Below are 24,032 nucleotides of genomic sequence, written 5' to 3'. Positions count from 1 at the left end.
CTAAGGACTCCATATTGTGCGTTGCTGTCATGTGAGATGTAAGAATTATAAAATATATGTGACATATAAGAATGAACACCCTCTATGCAAGCTCATGTTGTACTTTTAACTTATACGTGTATTATATTTATATGGTGTGAGGAATAAAATAATTCATTATCAGTGCAATACGAAGCATTAAGGCAGTCTTAGCCTTTGCTGTATGTATGTATCCTGGCCAAAATGAAGTTCAAGGAGAAGTCTGGAAGAGCATGGCTGATTTTGCCAGTTTTGGCAGAGAAACATGAGGGACAAACATGACAATACTTTCAAGTTTTTGCTGAGCAAGCAGCGAAGGCTGGCACTGCTGGCAGAAGGAAGGCAGGTACCAAGAGTGGTACATAGTGGAAGTGTTGCTAAACTCATAAAAGCTAAGCAATGAAAAACTTAGAAGTGAAGACCAATACTTTAGTAGTTAATGTTTCCATACAAAGAAAATTTTAGTTTTGTACAAAGAATCCCCTTGTCAGTATTCGGCATCTGTTAGAATCTTCACTTTTTCTCGTGGTTCCCTTTCTTGTTGAAGTGAATTATGTGATTTCAGTTTATTCTCTGGTGAATAATATTTACCACATGTGACAATGTCTGCTTAGAGAAGGACTGAATCCAGGGTAACTTGTTTTAGCTCCAGAGGACTGTGGTCCCTCCAAGTCAGGAAGGAGGTTGTAATTGATGAGGAAAAATAAGAAAAATCATATAATGTACAATAGCAGCCTGTGTTCAGCATGCCGTGTTCATACAGGGTCCAGCAAGGGCTGTCTGTATCTCCTTCACACTAATGAGTACGTTGCATTCAATAGAGGGGGAAAAAAAATATATTTTTTTTAGTTCATCACCTCCTTTCCTTTAATGATCTTTTATGGATACCAGTTATAATAAAAAAACAAAAACAAAACCAAAAACACCCAAACCACCAATGCCTGTATGAGATAATTACAATGAGACACTTGAAAAGTAAAGTTAATTTCTCTGGGCCACGTATGATGCCTGTGTCAGGGCTGGGAGCAGCCCAGCATTGTGTCTGTGTTTCCTCTCTCCATCCCACAGCCGCAGCTGGTCCCTGGCACCCTCCCTCCTGGCCATGCATTCAGCATTGGTTCATAAGCTCGTTACTTAAATACCAGCCTTACTTTCCTATTGACCTGAATACTCTGACCTGGAAATTGCTTTTATTCCTTAATCACAGGGAAAACGTGCGACTCCACTGTCAATTACTGTGAGTGCAACCCCTGTTTCAATGGTGGCTCCTGCCAAAGCGGGGTGGAGGGGTATTACTGCCACTGCCCCTTTGGTGAGTACGCTTCTCCTCCTCTCTGCTTGATCTTCCCTTTCCCTATTAATATTTCTCAAATCGCTATTTACTTTTACCTGCACAAAACCAATGGGTGTGTATATGCATCCCGGCCCATGGGCAGGTGTTGGTCATCTCCTGGCCTCATCCTCTCTGTTTTTCCCCGGCTGCAAGAGGGAGAAGCCAATATTTCTGCCAGCATGGCAGGAGATGGAAATGTGTGGCTGCTGGGGGGGCACGCCGAGGGCTCAGAGCAGTGCTTGCTCTCCTGCCCAATAACAGACGCTTTTAGGAGAGCTGAAGAGTCAGACCACTGTAAATAACATCAGTATTCTTGCGTCCTACGCACTTGCAAAGTGCAAGGAAGTCGTTGTAATGTTAAACTAGAAAAAGGCAGTTTGGGATGATATTGAGTGGAAAGGGGTTGGTTTTCTTTTGAGAAATTTGCATAATTTGTCAAATTACCTGTAAAGCAAGAATTAGAGAGCACCCACATTTTTCTGCAAGTGAGGACCACAACATTAGATATTGGCACTTCTATATTTAGTAGATTTGATTAAGAGAACCTGACTGAATCAAAACAGCTTGTTAGCCCACACCAGTACTTGTCCATTCGATTTATTGTACGTTAATAAAGTTCTGAGTTCCAAAACCAGAGTACTATTCTGAGAATCAGAGAAGCATATAGTACTGCCAAAATAGTTTGATAATTATTAGAATTTAATTATCCCAAATTTGGTTTGTGGAATGAACCCAATAAAGACATAAAACAACACAGATGTTTTAAGGTATCATGATATAATTGCAGCAAGATTTGTTCTAAATGCAGATTAATCCAGAATTGTCATTGTTTAGATAGAAAAGCATGAAAGTAAATGCAGCAGATTAATCAAAAAACAGATAAACCTGAGAAATCATCTACAATGTTTTCAGGCTGCTGAAAACCCTCATACAAATGTATGGTTCTCAATACACATTTGTAACTACCTCTGTATATGGTTTTCTACTAACATGTGGAATAACTTCTTTATTCTATTTCCTTTGTTTTATGTTTCCTCAGAGTTTATTAATTTCCCACATAGTCATAGTCCATTGTAAATGTAACTAGTATTCATAAATTAAGTAAGTTTTTTTCTCATTGATGCTGCAGTAAAAAAAATCAAGGGAAATTATGTGACAGATCTGAAAAGAAATACGTAGAATGCACCAAAATATTCAGATCAATAAAACACGAGAAGGCATAATGTTTTAATCATACATATGCTTATACCATAAGTATAAAAAATGAACCACCAATTGAGAAACAGTTGAGATAACAGCTATAAAGAGAAAAATAAGCTCAAGTTGCAAATTTGTTTCAATAACTGGATTAACAAATGCCTCATGATAATTAACAACCATATTTGACATAGCTGTCAAGCTCGCTTTTTTTCTGTTTTCTAAAGAAACCATAGAGCTCAATGAAATGCCCTTTGTTTTTCAATAGATGTAACTGTCATTTGTAACTCAGTTTTTAAGTTTAAATATATATACTTCAACACCCACCTGTGGGTAATAGGATTCTGTTCAAGTTGCACATTTTTAGTCATACATTAGAGGTTTCTTAAAGAGCCTGTGTATTGTAGCCATATCTAGAGCACATCAGTACTTCGTTTCTGGGAGAATGCTCAGTGAGGAAAAAACTATCTGATACCAGATTTTACTTTTCATTTTGCAGGTGTTTTTGGGAATCATTGTGAATTGAACAGTTATGGATTTGAAGAGCTGTCATATATGGAGTTTCCCAGTATGGATCCAAACAATAATTACATCTATATAAAGTTTGCCACTATAAAAAGTAATGCCTTAATGTTGTATAACTACGATAACCAAACCGGAGAGCGGGCAGAATTTCTGGCCCTGGAAATAGCAGAAGAGAGGCTGAGATTCTCCTACAATCTTGGCAGTGGCACGTACAAGCTTACCACAACTAAGAAGGTGTCTGATGGACAATTTCACACAGTTATTGCCCGGAGGGCTGGAATGGTAAGAAATGCTAAAATGAGAATTTAAGAGAAGTTCAGCCAAGTCACTTTGGCTTCCACATGAACTCAGAGAAACAAAATTAGTAACGTTGCGTTTGCTAGCAGAACCTCCAACTTTGGAAAAAACCTCCCTCATTTCTGTCTTACTCCAACTGACTCAAAGACCTATAATGGTTTGTTTAGTATGATGATGATAAAGAATAATTAAAAAAGCATGTGCAGTGCCCTGTACTCTAAATGTGAAAAATGAGAACCAGGAATAATTAATGAAATAAATTACTACACATGAGCTTAATTAACTGATGCAGATTACAGGGATGATTATCAGCGAAGGCTAATCAACCATAGTAACTACAAAAAGCCTCAAAATAATTTTTATCAACGTTTGGAAAATAGAAGCGGACAAACTTCAAATTCCAAGTGTCCCTGACCTCCTTGAGCTAATTCAGAGATTTTACCAATCTCATAAGACTGGAAGCCTGTTTTCCCTCTGTAGCATACATATAAAAATTTCAAAGGTGCTACACTGAGAGGGTTTTTGGGGGAGGCAGGAGGGGAGTTACTTTTCTTTTTGTCCCCCAGAAAGCATCTGAGGGGAGGAGTTCTGCCAAAAACTGGACTGGGACAACTGATTGCCATATGCCTGGTACTCTGACCCCTCTCCTGCCTTCATTTTTTTTCCAGTAACTGTTTTCTATTCCTCTTCTCTCATTTTTTAATAATATTTCCAAAGCAGAACACAAACCAAATGCTCTTTGAGTTCAAGCCAAGCTTTTCGACTCCACAGTGTTTGAGTTAGAAATGAAACCAAATCTATTTGCCATCCATAATCAGTAACTATTGCCCAACAGCTCCCTTCTCAGACAGAAATGGCCAGCATACGTGGAATCCCATATTCTTCCCATGTTTGAAATTAAAGTCATATAAGAATAATATATGGTTGGGGCTCCACATTTTGTTTTATATATTTCAAGCCAGAAGTGATGTAGGGAATAAAAGAATAAACTGTTTTACCCAGTGTGGCTCCCCCTGAGTCGTTGTAGAGATTTCCCGTCACGAACTGCTGCAGAAGGCAGTGCTGCTGACATACAGCCCCCTTATATTTTTAAGCTGGTCTGTTTGGAGCACCCTGCTGAAGAGCTTCAGTTCCGGGGTGAGATGTCCATAGGCATAAATGTCCCTAGAGCAGCAGAGGGATGTGTTACTTGTGGTCTGGGGTTCTTTGTCGGACCAGGGTTATCTCCTCACCTTCCTAAATGGTGCTTTTTTTTCTTCTCTCTTAGAGAGTCTTGAGCCTGAAACTGCATTTCAGTTGCATAGTACAAGACTGGATTCCTCCGTTTATTGAAGGGGGGATGGTTTAGTCTTCAGCTGAATTTGCAAATCCAGTTTGTGTGTGTTTGTACAAGTTATATACCCAAATAAGATGAAAGATAATTGTAATGTTGAGTAATGACTTTGTTTTAACGTGCGTTAATATCAGATACCTCATAATTTGCATTGCAGCTTCCAAATGGTAAAGCCCAAAGGTGCACGTAAATCTTGAAAGGCACCAGGTTCTCATTTTAGCAACTAAATTAGTGTGATATTTCTGTCAGTAAGATTCAAGTGGCTAAGTGTAGGAGCACACATTAAAAATTGCAACAAATAAATGAAATACACTTAAGAAAAACATAGAACAGGAAAATGTTTTACTTGTAGATATGCCAGAGGGCTAGACTATAGAAGAGGAGATAACATAAAAAGGAGTATTTACAGAAAATTTGAGTTATGAATGCTTCAGGCTGAAAGCAAACATTTAAGACAACCTATACCTCTGTGTGATTTTTTTTTTTTTTTTTAACGTTTAAACCTTCTCAGTAATGTCAGCTGTTTACAAACACAGTTATGTGAAAAGAATCGCCTTTGTCTTAGATATTTCTGCTGCAGGAAAAATGTCTCCCAGGTGTCCAAAACTGTATAAAATAGCCCCCCTTCAGGATTCCAAATCTGTCATTTCCTACAGCACAGTGGGATTTTATCGGAAACTGGTAAAATCATTAAGTTGTCAGTCCTGAGCTATTGCAGAGTGACAGGATAGAAAGTCTCAGAATGCGGCAAGGTAACCGTAGAGTAATGCTTAAGTAAGAAGCAGGAACATTTGACTAACATTAGAAAACAAATTGTATGAACTCTGGTCCAAGTAAAATATATTCTCAAATATCTAGCCCTTCAGCTGGGGTTGTAGCTTGGCTTTCACAGCGCATAGCGATGTAAGTTAGGGAGATTACACTGATTGAGCTAAGAACAAAAAACTCGTTTCATTTTTTGTTGTTGATATTCAGAAGGAAAATATGTATGCATGTGATGGCATACAGACCAGCCAGCTTATTATTCTTTCTATGAATCGTTGCATTTATACAGGGCATATAACCTGCTTTGGAACTGCAGACTGATGTTTCTCGGGAGAAGCAGTTTGCTCATTATGTATGGAAAGAAATTCAAGATAAGCTTTCATTAAAAATAGCAATTGAACAATTTAGGCATACTGTAGGGCGTGATTTAGGGCTAAGAGCTATGAATTCATTTGGTCAATACAATGCGTCAGCTCACAGTATGTATTTGGAAATAGCATGGACAATCCATGGGGATTTCAACAGGACATTGTTAGTGAACTTAGTTGCAGGCAGGAAAAAAAGCCATTGCAGAGTAATGACGTACTGATGGCTATTGCTGTTTGCTCAGCTCCTGTAGAGTAATCTAAATCAAAATATAAACCGAGGCATTCTTAAAAGTGACATTTGATTTAAATTTGCTGTAAAACTGCACCACACATCTAGTTGAAACATGAGAAGCTGGTATGTACAATTTGGAGATTATGTTTATTTTTCTGAAAATTTGTTTTAGGGAATAACTAACCTTCAGGGGTTTTTTGCAGCGCATCTGTTATTAATAAATCGCTGTGGGGAAAATTCTTTGCTAAATGAGGAATAAAATAAAAACTCCTTTTTAAATCAGTAGGAATTATTTCATGATTTTAGTGAAAGCTTTGGTTAGACTTTTAGAGATTACAAATAACAGTGCCATGATTCACTTTAGTGTAAATGACTGAAATGGGTAATGAGGCAACCTCATTGTCTGGGGCTTGATGGCCTGGAAATAATAATAAAGAGGAAGACTGCTCTAAATGTTGGTGATGCCTGATACTTCTCTGAATGTCAGCTTGGTCCCACTGTAGGTATCCACGTTTCACCATTATCAACATGGGGCAAACATCCCTCATGACATATCAGCCTAAGGGTTACCGTAATCAGGTCCACTTGGTTACTTTTTGAGTATTATTGAGTGGTTGGTTATTATTTTTAACTAGTAATCTCAGTGTTGTACTCCCAGCTTTTGTTAAGTGCTTTTTATCAAGTTTAAGCAATATGTTTAATGTCACGGTCAAGCCCCTGAAGGAATGTCTTTTGTGTTTGGAGGGAGTAGCTCTCTGTTCAGATCAAGAGTAGGATACAAAATAGGAGCAAGAGTAGGAGCCAAAATAACTGCAGTTTCGAGGAGGAAAGCAAACAAATGTGAAAGAAACCCTACGCAAATCTGAAAACTCTGTGGTTAACTGATTCTCTGTATGAAGCAGCCAATTAGCTTACTCTCTGTTAGTATCCACGTCTTGGTATTCACTATGTTGATGCAGAATGTAGTTGATCAGTGGCTCTGAAGCACCCTGCGATCCCGAGTGACGTAGTCATATACAAGTGCTCCATTTTAGCCAAGTCCTTGATATAATATATTTAATCATAAATATTTAATGTGGTTGGGGACTAGAACCTTGTAATATTCAGCATATTTGTGTGTGTGGCTTTTGCAGGCAGCATCACTGACAGTGGATTCCTGCTCTGAGGATCAGGAGCCAGGCTACTGCACTGTTAGCAATGTTGCTGTTTCTACTGACTGGTAAATAATTCTTCATTTTGTGGGGGTTCTTTTGGAGTAAAATGAAAAGTAAAATGAAAAAGAAATCACCCTCTAATATCAGAGAAATTTGGAGTAATGATTACATGCCCTTAGCCCAGCCTCAAGCAAGGGATAGATACCTCAGCTGGACTCCTTCAGAAACATGCAAAAGCAAGGCTCCAAAGTGTCATTTTCTCCCATCTTTGCAAAAGCAAATTAAATTTTCTACATGTACTGCTACTTGCTAACTCAGGCTACATTTCTGCATGGAGTTTATTCATGACAAGGAGTTTATTCAGAAACTCCCAATTCTCAACTCCGCCGCTGTCCTCAGGCTCTGGTGGCACACAAGAAATGGATGGCCGTGGGTAGTCTGCACTGTGGTGTAAACGGGGATAAGACTTGTTGCCTAATGCTATGAGATTTCACATCATAATCTAGAAAGAGTTAACAAATCAGAGTATCAGATGCTCATAATTCCTGACAACTTGTAAATCTTAGTAAAACACAAATGTATTTGTTATGATCAAGTGGCTTTTAAATACACAGCGCTACTCTTTGACACTTTGAAGTTCTACAATATTTAGTGCTACAAATCTTTAGCAAAGCCTTCTCCACTTTTACATTTTGAATGGTATCTATCTTGCCAAAACCAGGCTCAGACTCAAAATGCTATTACTCTAGTAGGACCTATATTTCACTTCAGTGTTCAGTTTGGGGCTTTGATTTGGGGTTTTTATTTATTTAAACTGCACCTCTCATTTCTTATAAAGGCATAAGAAATAACATCACCTAATTATTGCTTTCTTTTAAAAAAAATATTAAGAGTAATTATTTTGACATTGTTTTCAGTAATTTCCAGATGTCGTCTTTTACAGTTTTCATTTCTTAAACATTGGCCAGTACAGAGAACGAACCCTATTTCTTGTGTTTACTGTAACTAACTCGGAAGCCTTTCTGTTGCATCTTTAGGTCTGCTTTGGAGATAACAATAACTTTAATCCCAATCACTTTGGCTAATTTCTTAAAATAATCACAAACATATTTTCTGTTACACGTGGTTTCCCCACTAGCAAAGGTGTTATATCTTTGTAAAATAATGAATCCATCTTCCAGCTATTTAAATATCATCTACAATTTAAAGGATAATTGAGTAAAAAACCTTATCCATTATGATTTCAAGGATGCTGCTCAGTCAAGTGAATAGAAATTTTGACATGCAATAACTGAGTGTGAATTTAGTCATACCCATTATAACTGTTAGTTCAAGCACTACTGATCCCTCTGTCTCCGCTTCTAAATGTAAAATACGAATTTTGGAAGTGGAATTTTAGCCGCAGATCGTAGCCGATGGTTACAGTTCCTATGTTGTCATTGCTGTCTTAATGTCTGATACTGATAATTTTTTTTTCTGACTCTTTTATAGGACTCTTGATGTACAACCAAATCGAGTTACTGTTGGTGGCATCAGGTCTGTAGAGCCCATCCTTCAAAGGAGAGGACAGGTGGAAAGCCATGATTTTGTGGGCTGTATAATGGAGTTTGCAGTCAACGGACGTCCTCTGGAGCCCAGCCAGGCTTTGGCAGCTCAAGGAATCTTAGATCAGTATGTCTGCTATATATGGTATCGAATGGACCTCATTTACAATAAGGGAAGCTGTCATGAAACTCAGATGCTATTCCATTGAGACACCTTCAAATATTTCTTGTAAAAAAATGACTGCAGAATTTATTGTAAAGTGTGAAAAAATGAACAAGAAAGTGAATTTGGATGAAAGGTTCACAAAAGATTACAGAGGCTTCAAAAAAGCAACATCATTACATTTCTACTGCCAATTATTATTAATGTTGCTTTGCAGGCTGAAAGAGAGTAGCCCTGTTACTGGGTTTCTTTATAAATTCCCCTGGGTTTGACTGTACTCATACGGTTCACTAAACCTATACTCCCTCTTATTTCTTTTTAATCCACAATGTCTGTTCCATCACTTTGCCTCTCAAATATCACTGAATTTCCCTCATATCCTCCGAGTGGTCTTTCAGAAATGATGGACTGTCTGATTCTACTGTTTTTTCCATCTCAGTGTTTGAAGTCAGAGTTGTAGCAATTATGTCAGTCTTACGTCCAAATTTGCTAGCTCACCCTTCCTCTTTCAGCCCCCCAAGTTTGTGCTGTTCATTGTGATAAGAAGTCTCTGGAGGTCAGCATAAAAAGTGGCTAAAAGAGTTTCTTCTTCTCTTTCGTAAGACTGTTACAACTTGATGTTGAAAATTGGGATCTGTTTAGAAACATGAGCTGTGTATGGAGACGAGCCTCTCCATTTTTGCATTTCTGGGGGATAGGATGCTTCCCAGCACATTTTCTCTGCTTATTTGTGCGTATGTTCTTCAGCATCTACTTTTCTGATTTGTTTCAGATGCCCCAGACTAGAAGGTGCTTGCACGACCAGCCCCTGCCAACATGGTGGCACCTGTGTTGATCACTGGTCGTGGCAGCAGTGTCACTGCAAAGATGGACTGACAGGAAAGCACTGTGAAAAATGTATGGAGAAGGTTTTACTGATTTTCTCTTTAATGTACACCTAACTATGGTTTGACCAAATGCCATTAAAAGTTTCTTTTCAGGGGCGTGGGATAATGAATTTTATAAAATAATGAAAACAAGCAGCATGCTTGCCTCTTAAATAATTTTGAAGGAAAAGTCCACAATGGACTGTTGTCCTTTCATGAGCTAAAAATAGTAAAAGTTACATATATTATGTATTCTGGTTTGTATATCACATTTCAGGTAACTTGCACTCATTTAAAACTACTGCTTCCCAATAATGTATAATCAGTAACTAAAATAAAGCTATCCCAAAGGAGGGATTTGTCTGCTGTGGGGAGGTAAGAGGGTAAGGGAAAATCCTTCCCTTCACGTAAACATTGTGTGCACGTGTTTATGGCTTCTCCGAACTGTAGGTCTTTTTATCAAATGACCGTAAGATTATATGCAAGAAAATATGGTAAATGAAAATAAAAGCAAGCCATTTTACACTCTGGAGTTATTAACTCACATATGGATAGCTCTGTAAATCAATATGGGATTGTCTAGGAGAGCAAAGTGATTTATTTTCATGTAGTTGTAGTATAATGACTGGGCTTTGTTTTCTTACATGTCCCATTATTGTTTAGCTGATTTATATGCTTTTATTGCACCGGTTTACAAAAGAATTTAGCCGTAATTTTAACAGCATTTGGTAGTCAATGCTCTGCCATTTTTTATTCTTTTTTTAATGCCATAACAAATAGAAAGTCATTATCTCTGCCCTGAAGAGCTTAGAGTTCAATATATCATGAAACCCTGCTTGCAGTAATGGAAACAGTAACATCCCTGGGAAGGAATTACAGTTCTGAGAGCCAAATTTTTTTCCCTACTCCCTCACTTGTTCCCTAGCGAGTTTTAATTTACTATTGACTGATAGCAGCAGTAAATTACTAGCACACTCCCACTCTCAAACACATATTCTGGTTGAAGCCAAAGAATAGAGGGGCTGAAATTGCCATTCACTCCTGCTCTCCCCCCTGACCTGCTCTGAACTTGATCTCTGCTCTGAAAGAAAATGGTCATTATTGGGCAGATGGTCACTATAGCTGTAACGAGCTGCATACTCAGGACTTCCCTGTCCTTGTCCCAGATATTACTGCCGACACTGCCTTATCGCTAGAAGGCAAAGGACGACTTGACTACCACATGAGCCCAAACAAGAAGCGTGAACACATGATGAGACACGGCACTCGACGCGCCGGCCCAGGACCCCCGAACGCAGACCGCTTGGAAGTGAAGTTCAGGACAAGAAGCGAGAACGGCATTTTAGTTCACGTCCAGGAAAGCAGCAACTTCACTACTGTGAAGGTAAGATTACAGCTAATGCTGAGTTTGATTTGATTGGACTGCCTTATGCATGGTGATCAAGATCACATTTTTCCATTACTCTTGCTGTTTCCTTTATAAAATATTAGGTCTTTAACTGAGGCTAGGCACTGCTCCAGCATCATTCATCTTCTCAACAATTCCCTTACTATTTGCCAAGGTATCAGAAGATCTTGATGGTTTTGTATCTAATCAGTTTTGTCTAGACTCCAAATAGTGACTGTTTTAAGGCCACAGGAACAGTACTCATTGCCATATTTGTTATCATCATTAAGTTACACTCTACAGAACAGATCATTTCATTATTGGCCTTTTATCTTCTGATTTTTCGGGCCTCGAACCCAGACCCTCCTTAAGCTAGTAAACAATTGCCAAAAAGTTTTCATTAATTCCTACTAGCGTGGCTCATGCTTATCAAACTAGGAAGTGACGGATAACTTGAATTCATGAGGTTGCCCATAGACAAATGTCAATATCAAATTATTTTGAGATACGTAGCTGAATTAATGCTTCAAATGCCACACAGTTTTGTTTTTTTTCCCCAAGACTTTATTGCTGCAGAAGTTACCTTTCTCAAGAGAAAGTGGTGGTTCAGTTCCTGGCTATGACTCAGTCCATTTACTCATAACTCTAAATGAGTACAGCAGTGATGTTGGCAAGCCCCTTTATTGGGTTGGTGTAAGCTCCAAGTTTCCTTGACTGCTGTAAAGCTTTCCAAGTTTTTTCCCTGACTTTTAAAGAAACTCATACAGAAATTCACACTTTCTAAGCTTCAGCCCCATGGATATTCTCCACCTGCCTGGTCAGAGGTACAGAGCTTTCCTGACACACCGGCTGCGTTTAAGAAGCAAGTCTGCACTACTTCCCTGGTGTAAGCTTTTACCACATCATTTGATAGGAAGTTTCTGCGTCCGTCATATTAGCAGATAAGATCTCATTATTTTGAGTTCTGGAGAGAAAAAAACAAATACTACCTTTTTTCCCCTAGTAGAATTTGCTAGGTCAGCTCTACAAGCATTATTAAAAAAAAAGGAGAGTTGCCTTTCCTGGCTTGAATGCACTAGTGGTGTGTTTATGCAAACACTTTTATTATTGTTAATATTGGTGAAGTTATACAAGCAAGCAGAGGGTGTCAAGTCCCAGACCCAGCTGTGCAAGGGCAAAGAGTGGAGGTTTGCCTAGTAACAGATGCAGCAGTTTGAGGAAGGAGAGGTAACATCACTGTACCAATTATTGCCGAAAAGTTCCCCAATGATGCTAGTTAATAAAACTGTAGTAATTTAACTGTAGTTAGTACAGTATGGCTTCTGCGCCACTGCTCATACCCGGAGTAGGTATCACGACGAGCACTTCCCTCGGCGGTGGCCCAAGATGTCAGTGAAGCCAACGCGCGCGTAGGTCTCCCTGGCATCTCAGTCCACGCCCGGCGCAGAAGATGAGCTTTAGGGACTTCTGTTTACAACTCTCTTGTCAGTCTTCAGAACAGACAATTTTATAACTTGGTTTTTGATTCTTTTAATATGCTTGTTATCGAAAGTGTAAGCATTCAGAGAAAACCTGGCATGTGTTTTTTAATATTAAACTGTGCTAGGGAAAAGCTACAAGTCCTGTAGCTATTTCCATGCCTCCACATTTTTCCTCTTGTAGTTAACTGGTTTTGGTGCAGATAGGATTGGGGTAAAATTAGAGAAATGGTAATAAATCAGACCCACTGAGATTGTGAGCAGCTAATTCACTGAATGATGGATGTAAACTCCCCCCAAAGAATCCAAAAGAGGTCTTTATGGTATAAAGGGATCCTTAATCCAGGAAAGATACAAAAACTAGCAGGTTAAATTAAACAATGGTCAAAATCAGATCAAAATGCCTCCCCAGAAACACACAACAAGGAAGAGGGTAGGGGATTCCTTATTAGTAAAACTCTGTCACAGCTGGTTTTCCTACAAATAATACCCATTGCAACTAATTCAATTAGAAGTAATGGGATAAATACAGCAAGTTAAAGGTGAAATTGTCTGCCTTATTTTAGCTGAAAATCTCATCTGAAATCAGATTAAATTAGCATGACTGTAGCTCTAAGATCTATGAATTTTACAGGTAGAGAATGTGGATTACATGTTACCTGGATGACCTAACATATGCATACATTAGGGTGGTGAGACACTGGAACAGGTTGCCCAGAGAAGTTGTGGATGCCCCATCATTGGAAGTGTTCAAAGTCAGGTTGGACGGGGCTTGGAGCAACCTGATCCTACTGAAAGATGACCCCGCCTATGGCGGTGGGGGGTGGACTAGATATCTTTAAAGGTCCCTTCCCACCCAAACCATTCTGTGATTCTATGCACATATTGAGTTGCAGGAATAAATCAGAACATAACTCATTGAAATGATATCCAGTGGGTCATAAATCTGTAAAGGCTAGTGCTCAGATTTAAGACAAATAAGAAGCAATTTGCTCAGTAAAGGAAACTCAGAATATTAGTAAAGTTGAATCATCCTTGTAGCTAGGAATATGTTTGCTTTGGTGGTTCATTCTTTTAATTATATTCTACTTGTCAGTTGCTCTGCCATTTAAATAAAACCCAGAAATGGGTGTTACTCAATATTGTCAGCATCAGCATTTGTTTCAAATTTAGAAATGTGTTGTGCTTCAAGGACTCGAGACAAACATTCCTTATTTTTTCCTGGTTGAAGAAGTCATGGACCAGTCTTGTCTCTGGAAATTTTATTTTCCAAATGCCACTAGTATTTCATTTGAGTCTGTTAGCATTAGTCACATGCAATTTTAGAGAAACAGAAATAGAGCTAGAATGTCATAAATCAGTTTGGAAAATATCAGCTGCTGACAGGTAAATAATTCTACAATTCTTCTCTAATGTGGAATTAGAAGTTACGATTCTGTGCTTAGTCTTCCCATAAGCTTAGAGGATATTGTCTGATATGGTATCTTTCTTCTTGCTTACAAAAAGACCAAAATACAAGCTAGTATTTACATGGAGCATAAAAGACAAAATAAGACTAACAAAACAGTTACAGGTTACAGACATAAATATACGTATATATTCTGCCCAGTTAATCTTTTTCTAAATACTTTTGATTGTGGCAAATGTTGTTTAGTATGTTACAATAGTCTGTGTGACTGCATTTCCAAATGTGGGATTTTCTTTGTGCTGTGTGATAGTGTTTGCCAGTAACAAAAGCATCGTATCTCTGAGGGGCAGCTTTATCAAAGAGTCCCTCAAACAATACATTGTCAAATAGTCCAAATTATTGCATTTATAAATGAAGTGCGTGCACATATTAACCATTGTATTTCTTGGTCCAAACGGAATATGTGCTAGATACATTTAGTTCAGGCTGCTGCCAAGACATGACCGTGGTCTTACAGCCATAATAAAGCTGATCTGTATGAACAAAGTCCTCAGCTTGCATCACTAAAGAAGCAAATCCAGAGCATTTAACAGTTTCTGGAAACGAGAGCAGCATTCTTGTAGCCGGTGTGTCACCTCACAGTTCTTCCCAGGTGAACATTATTTTTCCTGGAACAAAGCATGCGAGGCTTAGAGAGCTTTCAGCAAACCTGGGGCTTCAACCTTTCCAGGCCTATGCGTGTGCACGTTCTGCACGCTCGTGTTACAGATCACGCACCGACCGAGCTGCAGCGAGGAGCACGGGAGGGAAAATAGTCATCTTATTTAACGTGTACGACCAAACGTGCAGAGTATGGAAGGAAACTTGCAACAAGTTGCAGAGCCAGCCTATATGAGCTGTGCACAAGTCTGTACACCCTTAGGAGGTCAACTGATGTACCCAACTCCTATGCAATATTTGAGAAGCTGGCAGGTTTGGATGTTGTGGGGTTTTTTTGTTTTTTTTTTTTTAAACTGCTATACCTTAAATGCAGAATTTGCACTGATCTCATTTTGGGATCGTTTAATATTGAGCTAATAAGAGGTTTGAAATCCTGCATCTCATGATTCAGTAGAATTGTGAGGCGTCATTCCTAGAGGAAAAGCCAAAAAATTTTTCATGGAATTTAATAGTACCTTTTTTTTTCCTAGCAGCTCACAAGTTTAAGAGCAGTTTGCTCAAGTAAGCAGCTTTTTGAAAATTCACACAGAATAATACACTTTGCAACTCTTCAGAAAGGTTTCTAAAACACAAGTGTTTTTCTGCAAAATGCAAATTAGCAGCAAAACCAGATAGGAAATGGGAATCTTGTTTAAGTCCTGCCATGCCGTATAGATTCCTACTGTGTCATAATGAAAAGTAGATGCAAGTATTTTGGGCAAGGACAGCATCTGTTTACTCTGCAAAGCATTTTCCACACTTGCATTGAAGAAGGAGAAAGAATTATTCTTTTATTGCTTAAAATATTTTGTCATGTGCATGCCCTATTGCTGGCCTCTCAATAGGTTTTTCTCTTTTGAAATTAGCCAGGGAATGAGTGGATGGCAGCTCTAAGTTTTCTAGAGATGGAAGGATGTATTTAACTGCAGCCAAATTCTTAGTACTAAATAATTAATGCATTTTTAGTACAAAAAAATTATTTGGGGAATAATACACACAGGCTTCCTATTACAACCAAAGCCATATGTTACTGTAGCTGTACTGAATAGGCATTACATTGGTTATGTGTGTATAGGAGTGGTTATGTGTGTATCATTTTAAAATTATGCATTTTGCTGTTTTCTAATCAGATAAAAGGTGGGAAAGTGCATTACGTATCCGATGCTGGAATTGCTGGGAAAGTGGAAAGAAATATCCCAGAAGTGTATGCTGCGGATGGTCAGTGGCATTTGGTACTCATTGAGAAGAACGGGTCTGCTACTATCCTGTCGGTTGACAAGACTTATAGCCGAGATATTCTCCATGCCACGCAAGACTTCGGTGGACTAAACGTTCTTACAGTTTCTTTGGGAGGAATCCCATCAAGCCAACCTTTCAAGGGCACAGTTGCAGGTAATTTTTATTATTTTTTTTTTAATACAGTGCATGTAAGTAGATTTGAGCAGAAAAAGGATCTCTATTTGCTTAAAGGTTGCAGAATATACTGTCATTCTTTATTAGTAACTAATATACTTCTGTAGTTTGCCAGAGAAAACTGCAAATTGAATGAGTAAGCATTGCAGACTTTATTCCTTCAATACACGTTGCAGCCTTGATGTTTCCAAAGCAGGCACTCCATCTGCAGGGCTTTTTGGAGGCAGGGGGTGGGTTTCCTTGCTTGTCAGTAAATCAGTTGTTATTAATTTTGTTATGCTAATGGAGAAGAAAGGATCTATTCTTCACCTGGGTCAGAATCTGGAAAATCAAGGCAAATCTTTTACTTGGGCAAAAATGCTAAATGAGAACTTTGTCTCTGTAGGGGTTTGGTAAGTACTGCAGGATTTAGCCTGTTTTTAATATGATTAAAATATTTTCTGAAACTGCAACTTCCTCCTGCTTTATCCTGCTGTCAAACGAAGAATAGGATTTATTTCTGAGCAACAGAAACCAAGGACAATAAGGAACCACCCTCTAGGAACCGAAATCTAGCTGTTAACAAGTAAATCAATCTCCCTTAAGAGTTAAAGCAACTGTCTTAGACCCTGGCAAAAGAAGGAGACAACATATATTTGATATCATTCCCCCAGTGATAAGTAAAAATGGAAGTGATTTTTAGCTACAAACTGTGAGATACTCCAGACAGCGCAGGCATAGGTTTCACAGTTTTTATATTGAAAAATCTTCCTGACTTCAAGAATTGTGACCAGATAAAGGATCTTTGAGTGGAGCAAATTCACTTCAATTGTGAATTTGTATGAAATGCGGTATGAGATCATATGAATGCTATGCTTACCTTTACCATTTTTCCATGTATGTTTTATGAGCAGGGTATGCATGGAAAAGTCAGAGGCTTTTAGGAAAGCTGGAACAAAGAAAATTGAGGATGCTAAAATCTCACCACTGCCTGATGCTGCGGCAGACAAATTAGGATTGTCTGGCTTCCATTAGGAATACACAATCCAAAATCTCTTATTCATATGATTTTATTTTATTTTAATATTGAATTACATTGTGTACAACATACCAAAGATTTACAAGGGGGAGGTATAAAACTCTGCATGAACTCAGAAAGTCAAAAATATCTGCAGTACTGTTAAAGGCAGACAAATATATGTGGGGGACAATTCCAGGGGCTGTGAAGCTGGTATATCCAATAACATTTTAAAATCCGGGTAGACCTGACAAAATCTCGATTGCTGTTTATCACATCACTGCTGCAAGGGACCACCAAGCATGCAGCAGGATAATCGTCCGTTTTGCATGGGCTCCCACCTGAACCTAAATCCTCAATTTCCTCTTTATTTGGGAATGTAAAAACAGGAGAAAATGAAAATATAAGTAATGCTGACAGAAAATACATCTCTCAGAATGGAAATAATACAGAAATAGCATGCTTGCAAAACTTAGAAGGCTCTTTCATGTCCCTTTACACCACATGACTTGCATCTCTCAGTGAAACGTATTTGATGTTGATACCCACTCATATTTCATTTCTGACATCAGAGAGTGTTCAAATTTTAAAACAACATACTTTGAAGATTATAAATCTGTAATGTCACCTCATACAACTTGAGTATATTTGCTGTTTCATGACAGAGTAAATATTCATAACATTTATCTCTGTGCTACCCATTTTTACAGAGATTTCCACAATTATTCACAAAGTTACCATGCATAGTGGCTGTTCTTCCATTCCAGCAATATGTTTGCAGAAATGAACCTTTCTCTGACACTGAAAATTTACCCCTGTTTATTCTTTCACCCAAGTGTGATGCTTTAGAGCTGAGTAGCGGCACTTTGCTTCTCCTTGTTGATTATTTTTATTGGTAATAGCTGATAAATCTGGTCCTGAATAATATCCTCTTGTAAACCTGGCACCACGCACGGCATCCTGAGGACAATCCAGCAGAAGTTAAGGAGATAAACGTGTTTCTTACAGCAACCGTGCATGTGGACACTGAGAGCATAACTTACAAACGCATTTCTACGTACCATTTTGTCACAGCTCTGAGTAGAGGTCAGCATAAGGTTGCACTATGCTAAAACCCTTGCAGAAAGGATTAAGTCTTAGGAACACAGAGAATTATTAGGCTGGCAAAAGGCTGGATTTTCCTGCAACCTCACGTACAACCACCGCACAAAGGCCAGAGCTAATCCCATCTCCCTGGGTTCTCACAGCACTGAAACTCGGCATCACTGCTGAGAGGGTAGCACTGCAACCAAGCTATGGGAAATTTGGGGAAAGGCCACTCAAGATTCAGAGACATAAAAGTATTGCCAAGACTTTAGGACACAGTAAGACAGGAGGCTTAGCTGAAGCACGATAGGCAACCTCAGCTTGGAATAGGGGAAACTGGAAAGCACACAAGCAAAGGGGAATGGAAGCTGATGTTTTCTGCTAGCACAGCCAAGCCAGCTGTGCACAGGTTTCTCTGTGTGGATGATAAGAAGTTTTAGAAATATGGGAAAATTAGGAAACAAAACCATTTAAGTATATTGAAGTCGTTGAAGGAATGTTTGTTCAAATTAATTTTAAAGACATTAAATACTATTAGAATAGATGTTTCCCTATGGTAACCATTTGGATTCTTGGCTTATTTACTGAGCAATGGAGCCTTTCATTTAGCTTCAGTGAAATGGGACTATCAGTTGAAAATAGGGTCAAACAATATGTTTTTAGAAAATATAATGTTTCAGCAAAATCCAACCATTTACTCATTGCTTAGTATTTTGACAAAATAATTTTGCTTCAAGGGGAAACTACATTATAATAAAGATCTGAGAATATAACCTTCAAACTTCCTTCAATGAGTCTATCTGTAAGACAAGCACTGCTACAATCACAAAAGTATCCATCTGCATTGCAAACCTCAGATCTAATCTGTTCAGTGAGCAGCAGAGTTGAGTCTATGTGTGAGCAACCTGTTTTTACCCCAAATGCATTTTTTCATTTCATTTTATATTATGTTTTTTCCTCAATTTGAACTTTATTCGCAGTCTCCAGACTTGAGGTACATACATCCTAATCAGACAGTAGTTCCTTCTCCTGCAGAGCCTATAGAATTCTTAAAAGCCGGATCAACATTTCAAATTATATTTAGGCTTCTGCTTACAATTGCCTGTTTTTTTCAGATTTAATGAAAGCAATGGGAGTGCAAAATGTCTTACAGGCCTTCTAGAAAACAGATGTTAATTTCAGCATCTTAATTGCAGGTTTTGGTACATTTTATTTACTCATCTAAGAATAGTTTCGTTGCTTTGAAGTCTTAGTGTTGATGTTAAAAACCATGGTCTGTTTCTGAATTCTTATTTGGCAGACTTAAAAGAACCAAGATATCTTGGTATCATTTATATAAGTGCCATGCATATATCTTCAGAGAAATTACTTAATTACTTTCTTATTTTTAGTCTCCATTTCTATGCACAGCTTAGATGTGAAAATCATTAGTTTTAAAAGGTGCATGTGTAGAAGTTATGTCGGAAGCTCCAGGCATGACCAGCCTTTACTTAATCTTGTTCTGCTTAAAAGTAGATTTCAGTTCCTATCTAATATGAACCCAAAAAAATTATCAAAAGTTTATGGAAAAAATAGCCATTACAATGTAAGAGGAAATATTTAACAGAAGCAACAAAACAGTCCTTACACCTGAGCCTAAATGATTCAGCGCAGATTGTCAGATACTGAACCATCTGTGAATGGGTCATCTTTCTAGCAAAATAAATGGTTACTTAAATATTACACCATTATGGTTAATATCACAAATATTTGTACATTAATCACAATGCAAGGTAAAAATATGGGGAAGCAACTGTAAGCTCAGTATGCATAAGATTCACTTGTGAAAATATGGAGGCTTCATGTGTGTAACTAACAGCGTGATTTACCCCACACGCTGCTTAAAACCACATCACGAAATAGGCTGTTGCCTCCAATGTAGCATTGGGTTTTCCATTTTGTTGCTTCTGTATTTGTGTTTCCCCTTTCACTTCAGAATGCAAGAGGCACACCGCAGATCTTGTCATCTGCTGATCAAAAGATTTCCCCTTTAGCGTGATACTGATGCTCAGAGCATCTTTGGCCTCTGTTGACAGTGCATACTCAGTCTTCGTGTCCCAATGTGACTGTTGTTTTTCCTCCTAGGCTTCGATGGCTGCATTTCCTACATCAAGTATGGCGGGGAGAGCCTTCCCTTCTCTGGCAAGCACAGCCTCGCCACTCTCTCCAAAACAGACCCCTCGGTGAAGATCGGCTGCCGCGGCCCCAACGTCTGCGCCAGTAGTCCCTGCTGGGGTGAGCTGATGTGCATTAACCAGTGGTACGCCTACCAGTGCGTCCCGCCGGGCGCCTGTGCCTCCAGCCCCTGCCAAAACGGGGGCAGCTGCGAGCCCGGGGTGCACTCCGGCTTCACCTGCAGCTGCCCCGAGGCGTACGCAGGACGGACGTGTGAGGCGGTGGTGGCGTGCCTGGGGGTCTCGTGCGCCCCTGGCCACGAGTGTAGAGCGGGGATCAATGGTGGCCATATCTGTCTCCCGTCCCCGCACCCTGCTGAGCTGTCCCTGCCTCTCTGGGCCGTGCCGGCTATCGTGGGCAGCTGTGCGACGGTCCTGGCGCTGCTGGTCCTCAGCCTCATCCTCTGCAACCAGTGCCGAGGAAAGAAGTCGAAAGCCCCGAAAGAGGAGAAGAAAACGAAGGAGAAGAAGAAAAAAGGGAGCGAGAACGTGGCGTTTGATGACCCTGACAACATCCCACCCTATGGCGATGACATGACTGTCAGGAAGCAGCCCGAAGGGAATCCAAAACCTGATATCATTGAAAGAGAAAACCCGTATCTCATCTATGATGAAACCGACATCCCGCACGCCACAGAGACGATCCCCAGCGCCCCGCTGGCTTCCCCCGAGCCCGAGATTGAGCACTATGACATCGACAATGCCAGCAGCATCGCCCCCTCGGACGCTGACATCATCCAGCACTACAAGCAGTTTCGGAGCCACACGCCCAAGTTCTCCATCCAGAGGCACAGCCCACTGGGCTTTGCGCGGCAGTCCCCTATGCCCCTGGGAGCCAGCAGCTTGACCTACCAGCCCGCCTACGGGCAGGGCTTGAGGACAACGTCTTTAAGCCACTCGGCATGCCCTACTCCCAACCCCCTGTCTCGGCACAGCCCCGCACCCTTCTCCAAATCATCAACTTTCTACAGGCACAGTCCGGCGAGGGAGCTGCACCTCGCCATAAGGGAAGGGAGCCCACTGGAGATGCACAGCGATGTCTGCCAGCCTGGCATTTTTAACTATGCCACTCGGCTAGGGAGGAGAAGTAAGAGTCCACAGACCATGGCGAGCCATGGTTCCCGACCGGGAAGCCGCCTGAAGCAGCCCATTGGGCAGATCCCTCTGGAGACTGCTCCTCCGGTGGGGCTGTCCATCGAAGAGGTGGAGAGACTGAACACCCCTCGCCCCAGAAACCCCAGCATCTGCAGTGCAGACCATGGCCGGTCCTCTTCTGAGGAGGACTGCAGAAGGCCTCTGTCCCGGACGAGGAACCCAGCCGATGGTATTCCCGCACCTGAGTCCTCGTCCGACAGTGATTCCCACGAGTCCTTCACCTGCTCGGAGATGGAGTACGACAGGGATAAGCCCATAGCGTACACCTCCAGGATGCCCAAGTTATCCCAGGTCAATGAGTCCGATGCGGATGACGAGGACAACTACGGCGCCCGGCTGAAGCCCCGGCGGTACCCTGGCCGCCGAGGCGAGGGGGGGCCGGTGGGGGCACAGGCAACCGCCGCCAGCGTGGGGGAGAGCTCCCTGCCCGTGAAGCTGGGGCAGCAAGCGGGAAACTTCAACTGGGACAACCTCTTGAACTGGGGCCCGGGCTTTGGGCATTATGTGGATGTTTTCAAAGATTTGGCATCACTTCCTGAAAAAACAGCAGCAGCAGCAGCAGCAGCGAGTGAAGACAGCAAAGGTGGTACAACGAAGCCTGTTTCCAAGGATGGGGAAGCAGAACAGTATGTATAGGTTTATCTCCTGGTATTGCCGCAGTGCAAAGCCATGGGGACCGGTCAAACCATTATATGGTTGTAGAAAAGCGAAGGTCAGCATTTGAACCCCAGGCCAGTTTGGTTGGAGGAGACTTTAAAAATAATAACCATTATGCTGCTGAAAGAGACTTAAAACATTTTTAATTTAATTATGCTTGGATGAATTTATTTCTCCTGCATGCATTGTATTTGAAAACAAGATATTCGGCATGCAGCCTTTGAAAAGGGTTCCCTATTTACCATTGTTTGGTTTGTGATTCTTAAATTAATAATGCTTTGTTCTGAAAATGAACTAATTTTTTTTTTAATTGTGAAGGATGTGTATATTGTCTCCAGCTACTAACATGTTTTACGATGCAAGAGTATTGAGGATTTAATTTTCCTTAAGAAGTGCATGGAAGAAGGATGGTGAATGAAGGAATTACAGTAGTAAGGTGTCTCAGAAAACGTAGTTACCATATCCTGCAGTTGCTCACATGATGGATGTGATTAAATCAGCTTGAATAATTGCTGGCAACAGTGCTATAAGTCTTATTCCATACAAGAGGTGCTAGAAGCAACTCAAGCCAGTCAGCACTTTAGGAGTTGTTTTTTTTTTTCTTTTCAGCTTGTTTATTTGTTTGTTTGGGGTTTTTTTTCCTTTTTTTTATCTTTTGTTTTGGTTTGGTTTGGGTTTTTTTTGACAAAGTTGTGTGAGAGCTTCTGAATCTCTATGAAATATTTTGGGATGCTTAACCCTGATCCCTGCCCGCCCCCCTCAGTGCTTCCAGTGGGAGGGAAGCAGTTGGTGTTTGCCAGCCCAGCCCAGTAGCCTGTGGCTCGCAGCAGCATGATCAAGGGGAGCAAGGGAAAAACCCCTCGATTTCCACATCTCTTGGCCTCTCATTTTGGCTGTGCTGCTGCTGCAGTCTGTGCTTCTGCCCTGATTTCATTTTCCCATCTGTACTATGGAAAGGTAGGAATAACGCTTACTCGCCTACCTCACAGGGGTGTTGTGGGGACTAATTAGTTAACTTGTCTGAAGTGCTTAGACATTATAAAGCACTATAATAAGTATTATCATAATTATTATTAAAGCACTGCCTAGCCTTTGTGACCTTGGAGTGGCATTTTCTGCATTATATGATTTTCTATGATGGAAACTTTGAAGAATTATTTATTGTATAGAAAATTACTGCACTCTAGCATTTTGGAGCGGATATGAGGGAAAACTACTTGTAGATTCATTAATGTAGCTTACTGTTTGTCCCAAATTCCCTGAAGTTTTAGGTAAAGTAGAACCTCACAAAGTCCTTACATCTTCATGCAGATCTGATGAACCTATCGTACTGTGTAAAAACTTCAATTTTTTTTTTTTTTTACCTAAGCTGTGTTTTTATATCAATATTTTCCTATGCTGAATAGTTTTCTTACTTTCAGGGAAGGTAAGAAAAATACTTTTTTTACATTTGTTACTTATGTAACATCCATATTTTTCACATTTTGATAAAATTGTAACATACTGTATGCTTTCTACCTGTAAATGCCAATAATAGAATTAAAATATTTATTTAAAATCTTTAGTGTGTGTTATTGGAAAACTTTCGTCTTTTCTCTCTCTCTAATCTCTACTCCTTGATCTTCACTTTTACCAGGTTTTTGTTCAGAAAATGGGCTTTAAGAAGCAAGGTGATGATGTAAAATTATGCATTCGAGGTTCATTCACAGTGAAGGCAGCGCTAGTATCACTGTGGAAATTCCAT

At 39.9% G+C, this 24,032-nt stretch overlaps 1 protein-coding gene across 1 annotated transcript in view; it reads left to right on the top strand.

Annotated features, from left to right (window-relative positions):
• FAT4 (FAT atypical cadherin 4) overlaps positions 1-23,807 on the top strand; it is a 147,477-nt gene extending 123,670 nt beyond the window's left edge. The window contains exons 10-17 of the mRNA XM_087737872.1: positions 1,226-1,330; positions 3,048-3,355; positions 7,202-7,287; positions 8,714-8,893; positions 9,702-9,826; positions 10,962-11,179; positions 15,898-16,159; positions 20,388-23,807. Of these exons, the coding sequence (XP_087593998.1) occupies positions 1,226-1,330; positions 3,048-3,355; positions 7,202-7,287; positions 8,714-8,893; positions 9,702-9,826; positions 10,962-11,179; positions 15,898-16,159; positions 20,388-22,267 (3,164 nt within the window). The 3' untranslated portion in view covers positions 22,268-23,807. The remainder of the gene's footprint in view (positions 1-1,225; positions 1,331-3,047; positions 3,356-7,201; positions 7,288-8,713; positions 8,894-9,701; positions 9,827-10,961; positions 11,180-15,897; positions 16,160-20,387) is intronic.
• The last annotated feature ends 225 nt before the right edge of the window (positions 23,808-24,032 follow it).

The sequence above is a fragment of the Nipponia nippon genome, unplaced genomic scaffold (assembly GCF_047370975.1).
Source record: "Nipponia nippon isolate SJK-2023a ecotype South Korea unplaced genomic scaffold, ASM4737097v1 scaffold_6, whole genome shotgun sequence".
In the NCBI taxonomy this organism is placed as follows: Eukaryota; Metazoa; Chordata; class Aves; order Pelecaniformes; family Threskiornithidae; genus Nipponia; species Nipponia nippon.
The sequence above is the reverse complement of the archived record's forward strand: the minus strand, read 5'-3'. Positions and strand labels throughout refer to the sequence as shown.